Source organism: Cheilinus undulatus, linkage group 5 (genome assembly GCF_018320785.1).
Source record: "Cheilinus undulatus linkage group 5, ASM1832078v1, whole genome shotgun sequence".
In the NCBI taxonomy this organism is placed as follows: Eukaryota; Metazoa; Chordata; class Actinopteri; order Labriformes; family Labridae; genus Cheilinus; species Cheilinus undulatus.
Genome location: NC_054869.1, coordinates 1,590,476 through 1,607,293, shown reverse-complemented (window position 1 = coordinate 1,607,293; position 16,818 = coordinate 1,590,476). Strand labels below are relative to the sequence as shown.

The following is a 16,818-nucleotide window of genomic DNA, read 5'->3' as shown; positions in this document are numbered from 1 at the left end:
TTACAGGTGGCAAAAATGGTCAAAAAACAGCAAACATGGCAAAAAAGTGACTAAAATGAGCAAAAAGGTAGGACAAATGGAAACAAAGCAGCAGAGAGTGGCAAAAATGCTGACAAGAGTAGCATTTCATGGCAAAACGTGGCTTAAATGGGTGAAAAGTGGCAAAGGAAAAAACTGCAAATAAGAGAACCTGGGTCAAAAGAGGCAAAAACAGGAGAGAAGTGGTAAACATCTGCAAAAAAGTGGAAAAAGGGCAAAAGTGGGCTCAAAGCAGTGCAAATGGACTAAAAGTGGCAAAAAATTGAAAAAATGGCAACTAAATCCAGGTGTATGAGTGTGGGAAACAAATCGATTAATGTGATGTAATGGATCATTTCTGAGGTCAAAGTTTCCTTTTAAGGTTTTCTGAGGGAATAATATTTCAAATGAAGACATAAAAACACCACAAATCATTACAGAAGAGCTACACCAGAGTCTCACCGATCTACAGGTCAGCTCTGCAGCAGAGCATCAATGAAAACACAACAGTCTGTTATTGTAGAGGTATTTTGTATTTATTACAAAAAATATCCAAAATATTCTCCATCCACTGACAAAACTGACATGGCTGAATCGCTTTCCTTGCTGGATCCTCAGCTGTGCAGGCTCACGTAGGATCAGTATGAAGGCTCTGCACCAGGACACCTTTACGTTCCTGCAGTAAACAGGCTAAAAAACAGACCGAATGAGTTTTTCCTTTGGTTTGGAATCAGTGCAGAGGTCAGCTGATTGATTTCAGGATTTGTTGCATAGTGGTATTAGCTGTGCAGACGCCTGGATATACCGTATTTATTCTCCCTTTTTTAACGGCCTGTTGTTTCTGCACAGACGGGTGACGGAATCGGCCGAGTCTGAGCTCTAAAGTGCCTCATGGATCCAAAAGTCTTTCTTCATCTTTAGCTATTTATTCCAAATCTGAATCATTGAGTCTGCTGAGCTGTGGCGGCTTCCTGAAAGTTTAAAGAAACTACAGATTGATGAGGGTCTGATTCACTGAAGGAGAGCACAGCACATTTAGCCACTGAACCTACAAAAGAGCCAGAGGAGAAATGTTTATGTTGGTATTAACGATCCATTTTGGTCATTCAGATACTTAGCATACCTTAGCAACCAGCAGCCCAAACGTCATTTATGCAGTTTAGTATCCCTACATGATAAGAATGAATGGGGGCCAGTTAGCCACCAGCTACGAGGCTAGCGGAGCCTCTTTAAATGCTTTTCTCCCTCAGGTTGTTACAAACATGCTCTGAAGGGATGCACTGATAGATTATTTATAGCTATTTAGTCCTGTGAAGTACTGGTTAGACTGGGATGACAACTGGGAGGCAAGATGTCATTTTCAAAGGTAGGGCCAGTTCTGACTCTTCCAAAACATGCCAAATAAAGAGCCACCTGGGAGCTGAAAGACCGGCTCTTACTACTAGTCGGGACAGATCATTCAGAGCTCTGAAAAGTTCCCATCGCTGTGACTGAGGCTGAACGGACATAAATAAAGCCAAGGTTTTGGTTTAGAAGCAGAAAACAGCAGGTCATGTCAGCTGCTGGGGCCACTGCATCTACAGAACCAATCCAACCCACACGGGGACATCCTGGACCACCTCTGTCTGCAGAGCTATCAGATATTCGACTGGTTTCTGTGCACACACACACGAAGGATTACAGCGGTATCTGAATGCCCAAAACAAACAAATGTGTGTTAGTGTGAGGTAAGAACCAGGTCTGCTGAGGTGTGTGTTTCTAAAAGACATCACAGTCAAACTTTCCAGTGATCAGGAAAACAATCCCTCCTTCCTCTGCTTTCAGGCTTTTTCTGCAGCCTCCAGAAAGTTCTTGGTGGCTCTAGAGACAAACAAGCAGGCACGCTCACACTCACACCAATTAGAGTCACAAATTCACCTATGGAGCATGTTTTTGGTCTGTGGGAGGAAGCCGGAGAACCTGGAGAGAACCCACACAAGCCCAGGAACAAAACACCAACCTCATACAGAAAGGCAGTGGCGGGGATTTGAACCCGAAACCTTCTTGCTGTGAGGCTACAGCGCTATGATGACAGTGTAAGTGCTGCTTAAGCTGCTCACAGCAACTCGACTTCATGCGCCTGAATGTCAGAGATAGAGGCTTGGTGAATCTGAGCAGAGACGGATGAGAGAGAGGAAGACAGGGATGAGCGGCTGTATTCCATTCTTAGTGAACCACACCCTCAGACCCCTTCCACCATTTCAGAAATTCTCCTCTTAGCTATTTTAGGTGTTCAAAAGCTTCATTTGGCAACAGGACAGCAGGAATGTTTCATCTGAACCCAAACTTTGCAGAAAAAAAAAAAAAAAAAGTTTAGCTGCTCTGTAAAGATAGAAAAGCAATGAATCAACGTCCACAGTCTAATCAGCTCGTGTGGATCCTTTAATGTCCAGCATACAGATCATCCTGAGACAGTGCCGTGTCTCGATGAAAGCACTTGAAGACGTCAGAGTTCTTGTAATGATTTTTTGTCCATGCGTTACCAAGCTGCTCTCAGCTTCTCAGGACGCTTTAGCAGTGCAGCTTCCTGAAGTCTCCTGCAGGTTCGCCTTCGATCTGCATGCAGAGGAAAAAAAAACACCCAACTATCAGTTACATGTCTCTACAGAACATTAGTTCTGCAGTAAATAGAGAGATAATCAAAATATTAAAGCCAATGCTTATGTTAAAACAAACAAAACTATGCAGAACCAGCGGGCTTCTGTCTATCTCCCAGGATCCGACCTCAGTTTGTAAATCTAACTCCGCTGCATGACTCCTCTGGCGCGCTCCGTTATGGTGAACGTGTACATGTGTTGTCTGTCTCCCTGCTGGTCTGTCTCCAACAGTTTTACCTATCCTTGATCCTTGATTCACAGGGAGCTGAGCTAGGTGTGGTTTAGTTGGAGCGACTACAAGCCTGTAAACAATGGTGGCTGGTGAAGAGAACAGCGTTGACGCCGCTGTGGAAGGCTCCATACTCTGAAATAATCCATGTCAGTGTCTGTGATTCAGCTCCATTGTTCTCACCTGTTGTGTGTCATGTGACTCTTGACCAGGTGTCCAGCAGCGAGAGCCGCCATCAGCGAGAGTTCTCCAGCCAGAACCGCACCGCAGACGACCCGGGCCAGCTGACGGGCATTCTCACCGGGACAGTCCTGGCTGGCCCCCTGCACGCCCAGCATCTGAACACAGAGAAAAAAGAAATGATGACCTCAGACAGTGAGATTAACATGGCAGTGCATGGGTGTGACACCTGACACAGCAAAGGTAAGAAGAATCCAGAATCGTGATGATGTCATCCACAGGACGAGTCCTCATTGGTTAAACATGACCCATGAATATTTAACCTCATCCAGGATTTTGAAAAGGAAAACTATCTTACTGACCGGCTTTATACATTCCAGTAAACGGGATTTATGTTTTCTTTAGGCTTTCAGATAAATGATGCTTCGTCTCCAAACATGTGGATGCCGTGTTGAGCCGCTGACAGCCTTGGACCTATGTAAGGCCCGGTTACATCAATAACAGTTTACAGCAGTGATACTCAACATGTGGCTCTTTAATGTCTAAATCTGAAATATTATTCCCCTGGAAAACCTTAAAAAAGGAAAACTTTATTACCCTTTTTGCCACTTGAATTCCATTTTTACCCTTTTTCACCAGTTTTTGTCTCTTTTATCCTGCTTTTCACAAAAGGCATTTTTTTTTCCTTTTTTGCCACTTTTTGCCCATTTTTTGCCATTACATGTCACTTTTCACTCATTCCCCCCACCTTTTTGCTGCTATTTACCAAATTTAGTAATTTTTCACTCATTTTCCCCACCTTCTTGCTGCTTTTTACCAAATTTAGTAATTTTTCACTCATTTTCCCCCACCTTCTTGCTGCTTTTTACCAAATTTAGTAATTTTTCACCCCTTTTTGGTCAAGATTTTGCTGCTTTTTTTTTTTTCCATTATTGCCCCCTTAAGTTATTTTTTAAATCACGTCTCACTCGTTTTTGCCACTTTTTCTTTACACTTTTGTCACTTTTCACCCATTTTTTGCCACTTTTTTGTAGCTTTATTTACCCATTTTGTTACTTTTAACTTATTTTTATTGCCACTTTCACCCACTTTTCATCACTTAGACTGTGGCTCTTGCAGAGGTATTTTTCAACTCTTTGGCTCTTTGGTTGAGCAGAGTTGAGTAACACTGGTTTAAAGACTTTAGTTACATGTCTTTTATTTTGAAGTCAGGCAGGAGGAATTGTTTTCTTGGTCTTTGGAAACTTTGAGTATGACATCTCTCAGAAATACTGCGGTGTAGTTACTCCTGACTCCTGACATTATTTTGACCTGGTTTATACCTTACTTTAACAGGGATTAATACTTCCTTCAGGCATTCAGGTACCAAGTGGTACTCCTTGAAGCTTTTAGTGGACACAGCTCAGTGAGTGTACCAAACTGGTTTGATATCTTTTTGCTGCTAAAGTGAATTTTGTGGTCAAGTGTACTCAGATCTGGTGAAACCCCCCTACAACTGATGAACTCTGCAGAAGGGATCAAATCAGCCGCTGTAACTGTCCTCTTTCTATCTATGAGGATTTATATCACCCATCTGTGCAGCTGCCTGCATGTGTACCTGCAGACAGGCCTGCTGGGGGGGGAGGTTGGTGCCCCCTCCCACAGTTCCCAGTTCGATGGACGGCATGGTGCAGCTGATGTAGAGATCCTCCCCAGTTGGTCCGGACGGCTCCATCAGAGTGATGCAGTTACTGCTGCCGACACACTGAGCTGGGTCCTAAAACACACAGATATCAAAACAGATTCTCACTAACGCGGTACAACCCAATCGTACCATGGCGTTGGTCTTTAACCACGATCGTACCTGTCCACAGGCGATGTAGATAGCAGCCACCAGATTAGCAGCCTGAGCGTTGTACCCTCCAACGCTCCCTGCCATTGCTGAACCCACCAGGTTTTTACTGACGTTCACCTCCACCAGAGCGGCCGTGGACGTCTTCAGTACCTGCAGCAGAGAACGCCAGGTTATCACGCAGAAACGTTAGCTGTGAAAAGCTGCTAGAGTAGATGAATCCATCTTTTTAGACTTCACACTCTATGATTAACTGTCAGACAAAAGCAAGGACAGCCAAATAAAGTTTAGTGGTACCTCTCGGACCACTTTAGCCGGGATGGTGGCTTCACAGACTGCAGACTTTCCTCGTCCTTCGATCCAGTTGATGGCGGCTGGTTTCTTGTCTGTGCAGAAGTTTCCACTGATGGCGACGACTCGCAGATCGGGGAAGTGCTGCTGCAGTTTGCTGAGAGCCTGCTCCGTGCCCTGGAGAGTACACATGAACCTCATCTTTGTGTTGTGTATTTAAGTTGATCAATAAATAGAAATATAAATAAGTCATGTAATCGGCTGATAAAAATTTTACAAATATAGGCTCAAAATGCATTATCTTTAATAAATTTCATTAATCCATAAATGTCAAATATTAATTTATAGCCTCTTCAGCACAGCAGACTGGAGCAGATGCTGAAATAGGCCCATCTTTTAAACTAGTGGCACAAAAATAATGTGATGGTGGGATAGACGTGGTAAAGCATGGCAGAAAATGAGGCTATCTGGGCTTCATGGAAAACACATGACAGCCGGCTCAGAGTTTGAAAAAAACTTAATAAAAAGCCAAGCAGGCTTGTTTTCTTTGAGGATAGTCTCCATCTAGCCACTCCTCCATAAAGCCCAGAGCAGTGGAGGGCTGCAGTGATGGTTGTCCTTCTAGAACTTTGTCCCGTCTCCATACAGGATCTCTGGAGCTCAGTCAGAGTCACCATCAGGTTCTTGGTCTCCTCTCTCTCTCTTCGGCCCTTCTCCCCTGATTGCTCAGTTCCAGTAACCACTGGCTGACTGATGCGACCGTTACAGGTCATATCCAACCATATAAGTTTGTGTTAGGGCATGAATAAGGAGCTGCTATCCCTTTCCTCTTAATAAAGCCCTGATGTTTGTCTTACTCTCTGAAAGGCAAAGATGCTCATCCTGTTACCTTGGAGATCATGTTCATGCCCATAGCGTCTCCAGTCTTTGAGTGGAAGCGGATGTAGAGATTCCGTCCTGCCAGAGCGACCAGCAGCTTCTGGAGCCGAGCGAACCTTCAAACACAGACTCATTAATTTAAAAACCACGCCGTGGTTACTCCGTCTACCTTCAGGTGTGCTGTTTCTACCTGCTGGTGTTATCGAAGGCTGCTTTAATAGCCTGGAACCCATCTGAGCTCTCCAGCCAGGCTTTGACTTCCGCCGCCTGGCACGCCGACGGCAGCCTGACCACGGGGCCTCGAGTCATGCTGTCCGCCAGGATACGACTGCTGGCTCCGCCCCCCAGCTGCAGAACACAACAGACAGACACACATGAACAAAGGAGGGGATATTTAAGGGTATTCTCTATGACCTAATGTAAATAAAGCAGTTTTATCTGATATGATCGGTCTCAGATATTAGCTGGAAACAGACACCTTCACCTTAAATAGTCAGTGAATTTCTCATGTAAGCGTCTGCTACTGTCCTGCACAGCTAACGAAACGACAGGTGTAAACATTCAACCTCAAACTCATACCGTATGCGTCAGCCACCCATAACGCCATCGTCTTATAAACAAACAGCCCAGACATGCTTTCTGCTGACGTCAGCGCGGGGAAACGCCACCTTAGAAACAAACACCTGACACTCACAGTGATGGCTCGACAGCCACGGTTCGTGCTCGCCACCAAGCATCCCTCTGTGGTTGCCATGGGAACCTGGAACTGCTTCCCGTCCAGGTGCAGGGGTCCGGCGACGCCCACCGGTACAGGCATGTAGCCAATCACATTCTCACAGCAGGTACCCATCACCTGGGATCAGACGTCACAATGAGGAAATCAGGGAGTTTAAGACTAAATAAGAGCTTTAAAAAGACTAAAGGGAAGAAAAATCACCATAATATCTAAAATATAAGTCACAATGAGGAAATCTGGGAGTTTAAGACTTAATAAGAGCTTTAAAAAGACTAAAGGGAAGAAAAATCACCATAATATCTAAAATATAAGTCACAATGAGGAAATCTGGGAGTTTAAGACTTAATAAGAGCTTTAAAAAGACTAAAGGGAAGAAAAATCACCATAATATCTAAAATATAAGTCACAATGAGGAAATCTGGGAGTTTAAGACTTAATAAGAGCTTTAAAAAGACTAAAGGGAAGAAAAATCACCATAATATCTAAAATATAAGTCACAATGAGGAAATCTGGGAGTTTAAGACTTAATAAGAGCTTTAAAAAGACTAAAGGGAAGAAAAATCACCATAATATCTAAAATATAAGTCACAATGAGGAAATCTGAGAGTTTAAGACTTAATAAGAGCTTTAAAAAGACTACAAGGAAGAAAAATCACCATATTATCTAAAGCAGGGCTGTCAAACTCAGGTCTAACCTGAGGGCCTAACAGGGTCACCTTTTTAACCAGGAACTGTCAACCTCATTTTATTTTAACCATTAATAATACATGGAAAAGACTTAGCACCGATGATAAATGATTTTGAGGTTAAAAAAGTAAAGAAGATAAGTTTACAGGCTCACAATTTGAGAAAAGTACATTTATTTGTTCAAAAAGGTCAAAACATGACATTGAAATTGAAGATTATGATTTTCAATGTAAACGTATAAGAAAAAAAAGTCAAAACCATGAGTTTAAAGGGTCAAAATATGAAATAAATTTGTAATCATGAAATTAAAATTCAAAAAATGATTCAAAATTTTAAATTGTCAGTCTAAAATGTAAAAATCAAAGTCAAAGTAAGGAGTTAAAAATATGAAATAAAAAACAAATTAATTATTAAAACGGTCAAAATATGACTTAATATTTTAAATTATGAATCTAAAACCTCAAAATATTGTATAAGAAGTCAAAATCATGAGTTGAAATGCTCAGAGTACAAAATAAAAAAACGAAAGTCCTAAGTTTGAGTCTGTATTATGAGATGCAAAATTGAAAATATGAAATCAAAACACAAATTAATTTCTTTTCCCACATCCCTGACTTCTTATCTAAATATTTTTACTCCTCAGTTTTTCAGATTTTTTGACTTAACAAGGATATCTTAAATCATTAAGGATTAGTTCACATTTCTATACTTGAAGAAATCTGCAGACCTCAGACTGATGGGTGTCCAGCCTCTGATAAGGAAGAGTCAGTTTTTTGGGGGGAGTCTTCTGTTATTGTTTGGGCTTCTCTCACCCTGACTGTGTTGCAGGTCTGCCACACCTCAGGAGTCTGCAGCAGCTGAGGCTGATCTGGCTCATCTGAGAAGTTACAAAAGACACCCAAGCCAGAGCTTCACTCTCTGTCACTCCACTCCTGAGCCATGACAATGCTGTGTGTGCCTGTTGTAAGCTTGTTTCTGTTGGTACTTTAGTCAGATCAAACCATTTTAGTTTAACACAGAGGGAGGGTCAGGGAATCTGCCATTTTTGTTAGATTTTGGTTTTCTCCTGTTTTGTGGTTAGTCAGGGAGTTTAGGATTGTATTTTAATTTTGGTACAGATAGTTAAGGTTGGTTGTTTTGTAGTTAGATTTGGAGTTTTGTTTGTTAATTTTGCCTTTGAGTTCCCTGAAGTCAGTACTTCCGTTTGAGGTTTTCATTAGTCTTTGTTAGCAAACTTTTTCCTTTGTTCACCTTGATCAACTAAGGCTTAATTTTGTTATTACCTACTTTCATTGTTAATAAATCTTTGAAATTCTTGCTGTTCTAGTTTGGGAGTCAAGTTCTAAACAGCCTTTTCTGCAGGTCAACCTGGGCTTTAACACTGTGTGTTGCAGCAATGTCACTTTGATTTTTAAGAAGAGTTATAGGGCTGTAAAGACAAAAGAAAAAACTGATAAATTAAAACTCATAGATGTTTATGTATTAAACACAGTAAATATTCATGACTATCAGTTTTTTTACACAAACTTATTCTTCCATCTCTTTGGGACTAAATAATAATAAAAAAATGATTCTGTGACAAAAAGTTTTCAGAATATCCACATTTTTACAAAAACAGTCACTGCTCTTTCGGGAGTTTGAGTCATTATTTAAAGTGCAGTGACTGAGGGACAAATTACAGCCTCCCTGTGTTTATTTCTCTCTATCATGAGTCACTCAGACTCTCTTCTTAAATTTTCAAGTCTGTACACATGCCCTGTTGAGCAAAGCATGACTTGCTGATCGAACAGCTTACCATTGGCTGCCACATCCCAGTCACAATGCATTCTGGGATACAAACAGACAATATGGCGGCGGGCTAACCAGCTAAAAATTGATTATTAATGGATGAAAAGACTTTCAATATTGGATTTACTGGTGTGGATTAGTCAGCCAAGTTTCAGGCTCACTAGAAAACGCTATGAATGTGTGGAGAACATCATTAGAAAGGCAGAACGGAGAGCTTTTAGAGAAATAAACAAGTGCCTACGACTTATGGTTCAAAGGTTTCCAAGCAATTTACAAAGGATGTACCTGCGGCATGGATCTCTAAGGTAGTGGTTCTCAAACTTTTCAGCCTGACACCCCCAAAATAAAGGTGCCAGGGACCGAGGACCCCCACTGTACCTGAAGGTGGTGGAACACAGTCATGCAGAATATAACAAGAGGGGAGGGGGGCTTTATAAAAATATAAATCCATTTTGTTAAAAAAAAGCATTAAAATAGGTTAAAAATGGCTAAAATGTGTTAATAATGGCTAAAAATGGTGGAAAAGGTAGTGAAATTGATTTAAATTAGTAGAAATGGATTAGAAGTGGCAGCAATGGAAGTAAATAGTGGTAAAAGTGGCTGAAATGGCTTTAAATGGGCAAAAATGGGTGGAAATTTGGTGAAATGAGATGGAAAAAATGAAATAAACTGGCAAAGAATGGTTAACTGAGACAGAAAAAATAGGCAGATATTGGCAGAAATTGGTTAAACTGGGCATATCAGTGAAATGCGGTTAAAATGGGAATCACTGGGTGTAAAAAGGGGTTAATAGTCACAATAATGGGTCAACAGAGGCAACATTGGGTTTAAGTGGCAAGAACTGGTTTAGAAATGTCAAAAACAGGCAGAAAAACTTGGTGGAAAGGGTCTGAAATGGATAAAAATAGGTGTTTAGTGACAAAAATGTGTTAAATTTGGTGGGAAAAATAATGAAAAGGGGTTAAAATTTGGCCAAATTGGAGTAAAATGGCAACAGTGTAATTTAAAAAAATATTATTTGTTTTTTAGGGCATCTGGAGACCCCCTTTCAGTGTCTTGTGACCCCCAAGGGGGTCCCAACCCCAAGGTTGAGAACCACCGATCTAAACAATGAAGAGTGCAAGCTTTCAGCTGAATTTCTTCTTCTTGGTTATGTTTGAGGAATTAGTGGTTTTTTTGGGGGGGGAATCCTCAGTTTTGATTCCTACTGTTCTGTGTTTTATGGAGGGTTTTTTGCATCAGTTTGCACATTTTCTCCTGATCACTGTCGGCCATTTCCTGTCATTTTCATATTGAGGCCAAATTTCCTCCAAATGCATCCTTGTCTTCTCCTTGTTCCTGTTATTTGTGATTTAAGAATGCTGCTGTAAAAGCTGCAGCTGATTGGTCACCTGAACAAACAAATCATTAAAAAAGAGACTGATAAAAGGAGATCTAGACTTCAGACATTTCTCATACACAGTGCCATATAAATCTAAGACATCTCACTGGTAATGAGACAGTTTATAGACTTAAACTATTGAAAATATTAATGAAGAGTTTTCTCGAGGATCTGCAGGAACGTTTACAGACAGGTGTGCTAAAGGAGGCTCGTGTCTATAGATGAGTTTACCTTGGAGTAGTCATAGTTCGTGTACGGCAGCGAGGACAGAACGGAAGGGGAGGGGAGCTTGGCGGAGATCATCTGTCGGCGTATGGCCACGCCCCTCTCTGGTCTCTCCATCATGGCCTCCAGCTTGTATGCAGGGATGTGTTTGGAGTTGACCAGCAGCATCACCTCAGCGTCGCTCAGGAAACGAGGACCAAGCTGGAACAAACGGCCATTAAAGGAGTGAAAAGCAGCTTTATCAAGTCTATGAAGATCAGACCGGTGGACAGATACAGTCCCTCCACAAGTACTGGAACGGTGGGCCCAATTTAGACCTAGACGTAAATACCTGGAAATAAAAACTGAAATGTTCATCGATTGTCTCAAACCCAAATGTTGTTAGTCTACAGTGAAAAAAAGGAATTGGGCCCATCGTTCTAATACTTTTGGAGGGGACTGTATAAGCCTGACTGACTTAGATTGACATTAGAAGTTTAGGGTAAAGGAGGGTTAAGCCATTCAGAGACATTGATGTTACATTAAAGGATTGTGGGTAATGTAGTGCTAAGTGGCAGAGGTTTTGAATAAATAATGTTTTGCTTAAAATAAGGTTGATTCCATGAGATAGAGTCTGTTCTCCATGCCCATCTATCCTGGTTTCTCCCTCAGCTAGCTCATGGTAGGTCTACCTTGACTGCTTCTGACAATATGGCTAATAACCATAAAGCCATAATAGCCATAAATGTGGCTAATAATCAAACCTATAAAGCAGCAGAGACTAAATGATGCTGTGGCTGATGAGGGACAGTAGGAACCTCAGCTGAAACTCTGGACTTTAGTTTTGTTCATGTGTGAAACCAGTGTAGATGCAATCTTAAATTTCCATTCAGCATGTTTTAAATCATTATTTCTCTGTTTTAGTCATCTTAACTGTCTGCAGGTGGCAGGTTTGGCGTTTTATATGTCCTGGCTGTGGAGTGAAAGTGATCCCAGCTGCCACCATCGTTTATGCTCCTTGCCCTCATTTGTGTAAGCAGCATTAAGCCAAGAGTTGGCGAGCTAAACGTCTGTGCTTTGAATAGACAGGAACAATCACATCTCACATGTCCGACTGATAGACATGACAGCTCTCTGTGTGGGAAATAAATTCAGCATGTGATGAAAGTTAAAAAGAGCACTGAGACGGCGCCGAGCGGGGCGGGGTGGATGGAGGAATCACTTAAAGTGTCTTTCTACTGTCGTCACGCTCTAATTGGTTCATCCTCACAGAGATAGTGGAGGGACTAAGCTCATTACCCACGAGTTAAACCACACGGTGTCTTATTGGTGGGAAACGGCGGCAGAGAGTGGGCCGAGGTGACATAACCATTCAGCCGTCTGAGGGTGGGGTTTATCAGCCGGTTACCTCGGGGTCGTTGAGGATGGACACACATTTGTCCAGGTCTCGGGGCTTCGTGTCAACGATTGGCTGATGGCTCTCTGGCATCTTCTCCTCGTCCTCCCCCACGACGAAGACGCTGTTCACCTGAGGATCAGCGGGCGGAGCCGACAGCGGCCGGATCACCTCATCTGCAGAGAGAGGGCAGAGTCAGACACCACAGTGCTTTAAATGTGCTCTGACCACGGTGCTCAACACCAGAATCTGAAAGTTTGGTGTGATTTTAGTACAAATCAAACACTGTTGATAAGAGTTTGACACCAGGATCACAAAAACAGACAACCCAGCACCCAAAACATGGTAGGTTTTTGTTCTAAACTCCAAATCATCAGAGGAAATACCCACTGTCTAAACTGCAGAAAAACAGGCAATGTTCACTAGAATAAAATGGTCTGAGAATGTGCCAAGAGGCTTCTGTTTGTTTTTGTTTTGTTTTCAGCATTTTTGTTAAAATGTGAATGATGAGTTTGTTTTGTTCCAGACTTCACCAATATTGAGTATTTTCCTGTGTTTGAGTACCAAAAATTGCAGGCAAATGTCTAAATTGGACAGTGCTGAAATGTTTTAAGGAGACATAAGATTCCTGCAGCCTTCAGCCTAAATATATGAAGGATATTCTTTATAAACTTTGGTGCCTTTCTAGAGTTTTTTTCGTCCTACAGATCATTGAAATGATCACTGTTGTTTTGGTTGAGATCAATGGGTCAATGGGAGAAAAGTCCGCAAGTATTCTCAACTCAGTTGCTGCTTATTTTGAACACAGTGCAGAAACATTGTCATAAACTGTGTGTTATTTAGACGGCATGTCTGTGTGTTCATTCTTCTCCTGCACTTTTAAAACACTTTTGGAACTTTTGAAATTGATTATGTTTTTTAAGGGGTTGGTAACTTCACCTTACTATTGATCATTAGAGGAGTAAAGGATCTATCTGTTGTCAGAAAACATGGTTAATTTTGACATCTTCATCGCCCCGCTCTCACTCACCTCTCTCTGCATTAGTTGCAGGTGTGGTGGCGGGTACACTCGGGGCAGTGGTGGGGGGTTTTGGAGAGGGCATTTCTTTCCTGCAGCAGGTGTCAGCGGATCGTCGAGGGGCAAGGGTGGGCGCAGACATGATGGGGTTCTTCAGTGACAGCGTGGACTCCATCTCCACCTTCTCAAAGAAGATGTACTTGATGGCGAGCAGCAGCGCCAGAACCAGGCAGATCACCTGCTCCACGTCCATGGTCCACATCCTGCAGGTTACAGACCGGAGTTATCACACAGGCAAGCAGATTCCAGAGGCTGTGCTAGATGTTTTTGGCTGCCCATCGATCCCTGTCCTCAAGCAAGCAAATATCAACGGAGCCTTTTCAGATATAATTTACCGTTTAAAATATATCTTAAATATCTAAATGTCAAAGTCTAAAGGCCATAGACCAGTGTTACTCAACCCTACTCAACCAAAGAGCCTAAAAGTCGGAAAATACCTTTGCAAGAGCCACAATCTATGAGGTGAAAGTGGCAATAAAATAAGTTAAAGCTGGCAAAATAGGTAAAATAGCTGCAAAAAGGTTTCCAAAGATGGGTAAACGGGGGGTAAAATAGGCAGAATATTACAAAAACTGGATGAGATGTGACAAAAAAAATGGCTTACAGGTGGCAATAACGGTAAAAAAGCAGCAAAAACATGGCAAAAAAAAAAGAGTGAAAAGTGACTAAAATTGGCAAAAAGTAGCAAAAAGGTGGGGGAAAATGAGTGGAAAGTGACTAAATTTGGCAAAAAGTAGCAACAAGGTGGGGGAAAGTGAGGGAAAAGTGACTAAAATTGGCAAAAAGTAGCAAAAAGGTGAGGGAAAGTGAGGGAAAAGTGACTAAATTTTGCAAAAAGCAGCAAAAAGGTGGGGGAAAATGAGTGAAAAAAGACTAGAATAGGCAAAAGGTAGCAAAAAGGTGGGGGAAAGTGAGGGAAAAGTTACTAAATTTGGCAAAAAGTAGCAACAAGGTGGGGGAAAGTGAGGGAAAAGTAACTAAAATTGGCAAAAAGTAGCAAAAAGGTGGGGGAAAATGAGTGAAAAATGACAAAATTTGGCAAAAAGCAGCAAAAAGGTGGGGGAAAATGAGTGAAAAAAAGACTAGAATAGGCAAAAGGTAGCAAAAAGGTTTGGGGAAAATGAGTGGAAAGTGACTAAATTGGGCAAAAAGTAGCAACAAGGTGGGGGAAAGTGAGGGAAAAGTGACTAAAATTGGCAAAAAGTAGCAAAAGGCAGCTTGTGGCTCTTGCAAAAGGCATTTTTTAATACTTTGGCTCTTTTGTTGAGCAGGGTTGAGTAACACTGGTATAAAATGTAAACCCCAACAGCAGCCACAGCCAGAGAAATCCTGATTTATTGCTTCAACAGTGCGTTTCTCTTCTTTGTCGCCACTGCTGCCATGACAAGACTTGACACGTTTCTTGTGAAAACACCCAATCTGTCCTTGAAGACTGCTGCAGACCAAAGATTCAAAGTTGCAATGCTGCGATGGGCCGCCCTGCTAGCTCTGAAAGTTGAATGGTTCACACCGCTGAGACAAGAGACGATGCATCACTTCCGTAGAAAGACTCCGCAGTCACCCGGTCTAAAGGAATTTATTCCTGCACAATAAATCTGTCCCCACAGCAGGGACAGAGCTGCACATTTACTGGCTTTTCGTGTGTTTTTTTACACAGGATAACATCAAATTCATCGACTGACACTCTGACTAAAAATGGTCATCAACTATGATTTTTCCAAGAGGAAGATGACGAGCTAAAAATAGATCTTCTGTGATAGAACTCAGATGAAGAGTCAGTTTAGTTTCATCAAAGAGAATAAAACCAGACTAGAATGTTGGTGCTAGGATTTTGAAAAAATCCAGGATATTTCTCCACTGTGTCAATAAAGAGTGTCAGTCTTTACTCAGTGTTTTTAAATCAGTTTAAGTATTCATAGTGCATTAGTATGACTGTTTTAAATGCATTATAACCGTTTAAGTTTGCTGCTTTGATTTGGTCAAAATAAAAGTAATAAAACCAACTAAAATGTTTGAGTTTCGTCGACTAAAACTTACACATGATTAAAATGGGACTAAAACTAAAAAGCATTTTAACATAAAGACTAAAACTGAGACTACATTCATGATAACTGCCAAAAAGAGCTCTGATGTACACAAAAGTCATTAAAAGAGCTGCACATGTGAGTTCTTTTCCTACTAGCCCCTCTGTAAAACATCCATGTAAAGTTGGGATGAACAGCAGGGAACAAAGGAGAGCCTATCAGGATCCTCACCTGGTCAGGTAGAAGTGCCACAGTGGTGTGTCAGGCTCGATCCTCCTGGGAGAGAGGCGGTCCAGCTGCATGCCGACCTGCGGTATGTCGACGGTGGTGTTGATGGAGAGTGGTTCAGCGATCCAGCGGCTGTGGGCATGAACCATCACCAGACCGAGAGACTGCAGGCACAGAGCAGGGAGATCGGCATGAACACCATGTTTATGTTAAATTTAATATGGAAAGAAAAGAAGGAAGAGGAGGTTCAAATCAGAATAAAAACGACAGAGGAATTGATCCTTGGTCTCTGATTGGTCCACAGCCAAGTGCTGGATTACATCCAGTTAGACAAACTTTCTCTTAGGCCGAGTCTTTTCAGTGCCTGGCGGGGAAATTGGGACTGCCAAGGGTCCTTCAACCAGCTAAAGTTGTGTTTGGGCAGTCTGCAAGAGCAATTCCAGAAACCCACATCAAAATCCAGGAGACTTTGTCTTCCTCTCTCCTAAACTGAAGATTTATCATGAAAAAAACTCTGTATCTGACTCTGTGGATGAAATTATTCAATACTGGTGATATGGGATTTTCTCCTTATGAAAAGCAGCTAGAAGAGAACTTAAGAGTAGACTTAGTAAAATGCACAAGAATTCATAGTTCCACGCAGTCGTGTGATTTTGATGACATGGGAATTTCTGTTTAGGGGTCAGGAAGTAGGGGTCTGCGATAGGGTCTTTAAAACCTACCATTGTTCAAGTCTGCCAGGACATTCTTACATTTTTACATACTGTGGTGCAGTTTTTGGGAGTATTTTTACTTGCTTTATATCAATATAACCCTTATATCCAAAGTTTATTTGATATATATATGTTTTAATAATATGTATTGACCTATGTCTTCACTACTACAATAAATTGCTTGAAAGTGCAATAAACGTAAAAAAAATGAAATTTTTTTTTTTCACATATATTTCAAAATACAGAAATTGCACAGCTGTATTCCTCGAATTTTTTAAATGTAAAAAAGTTGCACAATATCCTTTGGAACCACAGGAAATGTATTTGGAGTCTGTACATAACTTGCTTTTTGAGATATAGTCAACTTTGTAACCTGTAAAAAAAAAAACGAGCCAGATGAGTAGTCGGACTCTTCAGCTGACGCTGTAATTAGTTTCGAAAGCTTCACCCCAGCTGTAAAACCGTTGGAGCGACCAGGTTTTTGCGGCTCCATAACTACATATGTGTGAAAGTGTGTCA

The 16,818-nt window shown here is 41.6% G+C and overlaps 1 protein-coding gene across 1 annotated transcript in view; it reads right to left on the bottom strand.

Moving 5' to 3' along the window:
- Window positions 1-603: 603 nt before the first annotated feature.
- hmgcra (3-hydroxy-3-methylglutaryl-CoA reductase a) overlaps window positions 604-16,818 on the bottom strand; it is a 28,657-nt gene continuing 12,442 nt past the window's right edge. Inside the window, exons 9-20 of the mRNA XM_041786556.1 lie at window positions 15,590-15,750; window positions 13,287-13,537; window positions 12,269-12,432; window positions 10,888-11,082; window positions 6,759-6,917; window positions 6,255-6,412; window positions 6,075-6,180; window positions 5,192-5,362; window positions 4,907-5,047; window positions 4,661-4,819; window positions 3,067-3,221; window positions 604-2,613 (exon numbers count right to left, since the gene is read on the bottom strand). Of these exons, the coding sequence (XP_041642490.1) occupies window positions 2,559-2,613; window positions 3,067-3,221; window positions 4,661-4,819; window positions 4,907-5,047; window positions 5,192-5,362; window positions 6,075-6,180; window positions 6,255-6,412; window positions 6,759-6,917; window positions 10,888-11,082; window positions 12,269-12,432; window positions 13,287-13,537; window positions 15,590-15,750 (1,875 nt within the window). The 3' untranslated portion in view covers window positions 604-2,558. The remainder of the gene's footprint in view (window positions 2,614-3,066; window positions 3,222-4,660; window positions 4,820-4,906; window positions 5,048-5,191; window positions 5,363-6,074; window positions 6,181-6,254; window positions 6,413-6,758; window positions 6,918-10,887; window positions 11,083-12,268; window positions 12,433-13,286; window positions 13,538-15,589; window positions 15,751-16,818) is intronic.